The 1,980-nt window shown below is 41.4% G+C and overlaps 1 protein-coding gene across 1 annotated transcript; it reads right to left on the bottom strand.

The window, feature by feature from the left end:
* Positions 1-118: 118 nt before the first annotated feature.
* SARC_14981 (hypothetical protein) lies at positions 119-1,849 on the bottom strand (the record flags this gene model as incomplete). Its single annotated transcript, XM_014290889.1, has 5 exons — positions 119-194; positions 596-628; positions 886-946; positions 1,339-1,542; positions 1,780-1,849. Coding segments are annotated over 5 exons (444 nt in total), but the record flags the coding sequence as incomplete, so codon positions are not given.
* Between the last annotated feature and the right edge of the window lie 131 nt (positions 1,850-1,980).

Below are 1,980 nucleotides of genomic sequence, written 5' to 3'. Positions count from 1 at the left end.
TATATACATATATACATATATACATATATACATACATATATATATAGATATATATATATATACTTATATCCAGATACAGGCGTACTATCTAAAGATCCGTATTCGTGCGAACAGTCACCTACACTCCTGGGAATCGCGAACGGAACAGATTCAACGGGTTCATGGAGTAATCCAGTTGATCGATGAAATGCTGGCTGTTGGGATTAAAAATAAAAACCTTGTGTGATAAGTACTGTTGGAATGTTTTTAGTTCGGCAAACGCATACACTGCCAATGGGTGGACCGCGCAGGAAACTCCGACACGCGTTGAAGACACAATCAATTAATATGAATCTAAAGGGTAACATGCATGGACCATAAGTTAAGATACATGAGCCTATAATCCTATGAGTTAACATGCATAAACCTACAAGTTAAGATACATAAACCTATAGGCTAACATACATAAACCTACAAGTTAACATATATAAACCTATAAGCTAACATACATAAACCTATATGCTTAATATACATGAGCCTATATGTTAACATACATAAACCTATAACATACATGAGCCCATAACTCGGTATATATAAACTCATAACTTGACTTTACCTGAAGTAGCCGACCTTGACCTTCGGGTTTTGCCTGCAATGGAGAGAATCAGATAAACGATTGAACACCATGCACCACAGCACAGCAACTGAACCAAGCCAATGAGATGGACATCAATGAGTCATGTGAACTGTATCGTTTCATCACGGCAAAACAAAACAACAACACCATACTTGAAGTCTCGTTTGACTAACAACACAACAACACCACACCTGAAGTCTCGTTTGACGAACAACACAACAGCACCACTCCTGAAGTCTCGTTTGACTAACAACACAACAACACCACACCTGAAGTCTCCTTTGACGGGCTCTAGTTGGTTGATCAGCAACTTCAGAAGAGTTGTCTTACCTGTCGATTATTTTGTGTTTGTGTGTGTGAGTGTGAGAGAGAGAGCGATGTGAGCGGCAGGAGAGTCGTCTTAGCTATTGATTATTTTGTGGGTGGGTGGGTGTATGTGTGTATGTGTGTATGTGTGTATGTGTGTGTGTGCGTGTGTGTATAATTGTGCAATTTAATTCTGGTCCACAATTCGCCCCAACTGCGCGAGCGCAGGCTTCAATAGTGCCATTTACACCTTAACTACATATAGGTCCCATACGATCACTACAATCCAATCCAACCTCACCTACCAGACCCGTTGGCACCCATAACTAATTCAACGGGACTACATTGGTACCACTTGCACCTTAAATACATATACGTCCTATACGATCGCTACAATCCAATCCAATCTCACCTACCAGACCCATTGACACCCATAATTCCCAAACGGGACTCCATTCGCACCCCAAAATCGATCCCGCGCAGAATCCAGGGCCCGTCCTCTGAATATCGGAAGTGCACCTCTTGCAACTGCAGAATGGGCGGGGTCAGTTGTTCTGGTTCTTTGAACCTAAACTTAATTGTGGTCTCAGGCACCACTGGTCGCAGCACTGGCAGCTTCTCTGTGGAACGTTTGGGTTGGTAATGGGGATTGATAGGTATGGAATGAGCGTAGTAGTCGCAATGGGTGAGTTATCCGAATTTTTTTGATGTGTTAGGATCTGTTGGTTGTGTGTATTCTAACGTGTGGTGTTTGGAATGGTATGTATGACAAAGTCCCGTTCACAAAGGCAGATGTATATTAACAAGGCTTTTAAGATGCCAGGGACACTCGCGCTGACAACTTTTGAGTCTCTTACCTAATATTTTAATCTTTGACTGAGCGAGAGAACTCCGTTTCGCATTGTACCTCCACTTATCTATGAAATCCTGAGTGAAAGATAAGGTGGTTGATATAAGCAAATAACTAACGATAGCGAATCATTTATATAAATATATATATAGCGCTTTATGATGTCCTTTACTTCGTCGGCGAAACGAGGAGGCGGGTATATATACAT

This window comes from Sphaeroforma arctica (genome assembly GCF_001186125.1).
Source record: "Sphaeroforma arctica JP610 unplaced genomic scaffold supercont1.5412, whole genome shotgun sequence".
Taxonomy (NCBI): domain Eukaryota; class Ichthyosporea; order Ichthyophonida; genus Sphaeroforma; species Sphaeroforma arctica.
This window is presented reverse-complemented; position numbering and strand designations above follow the sequence as displayed.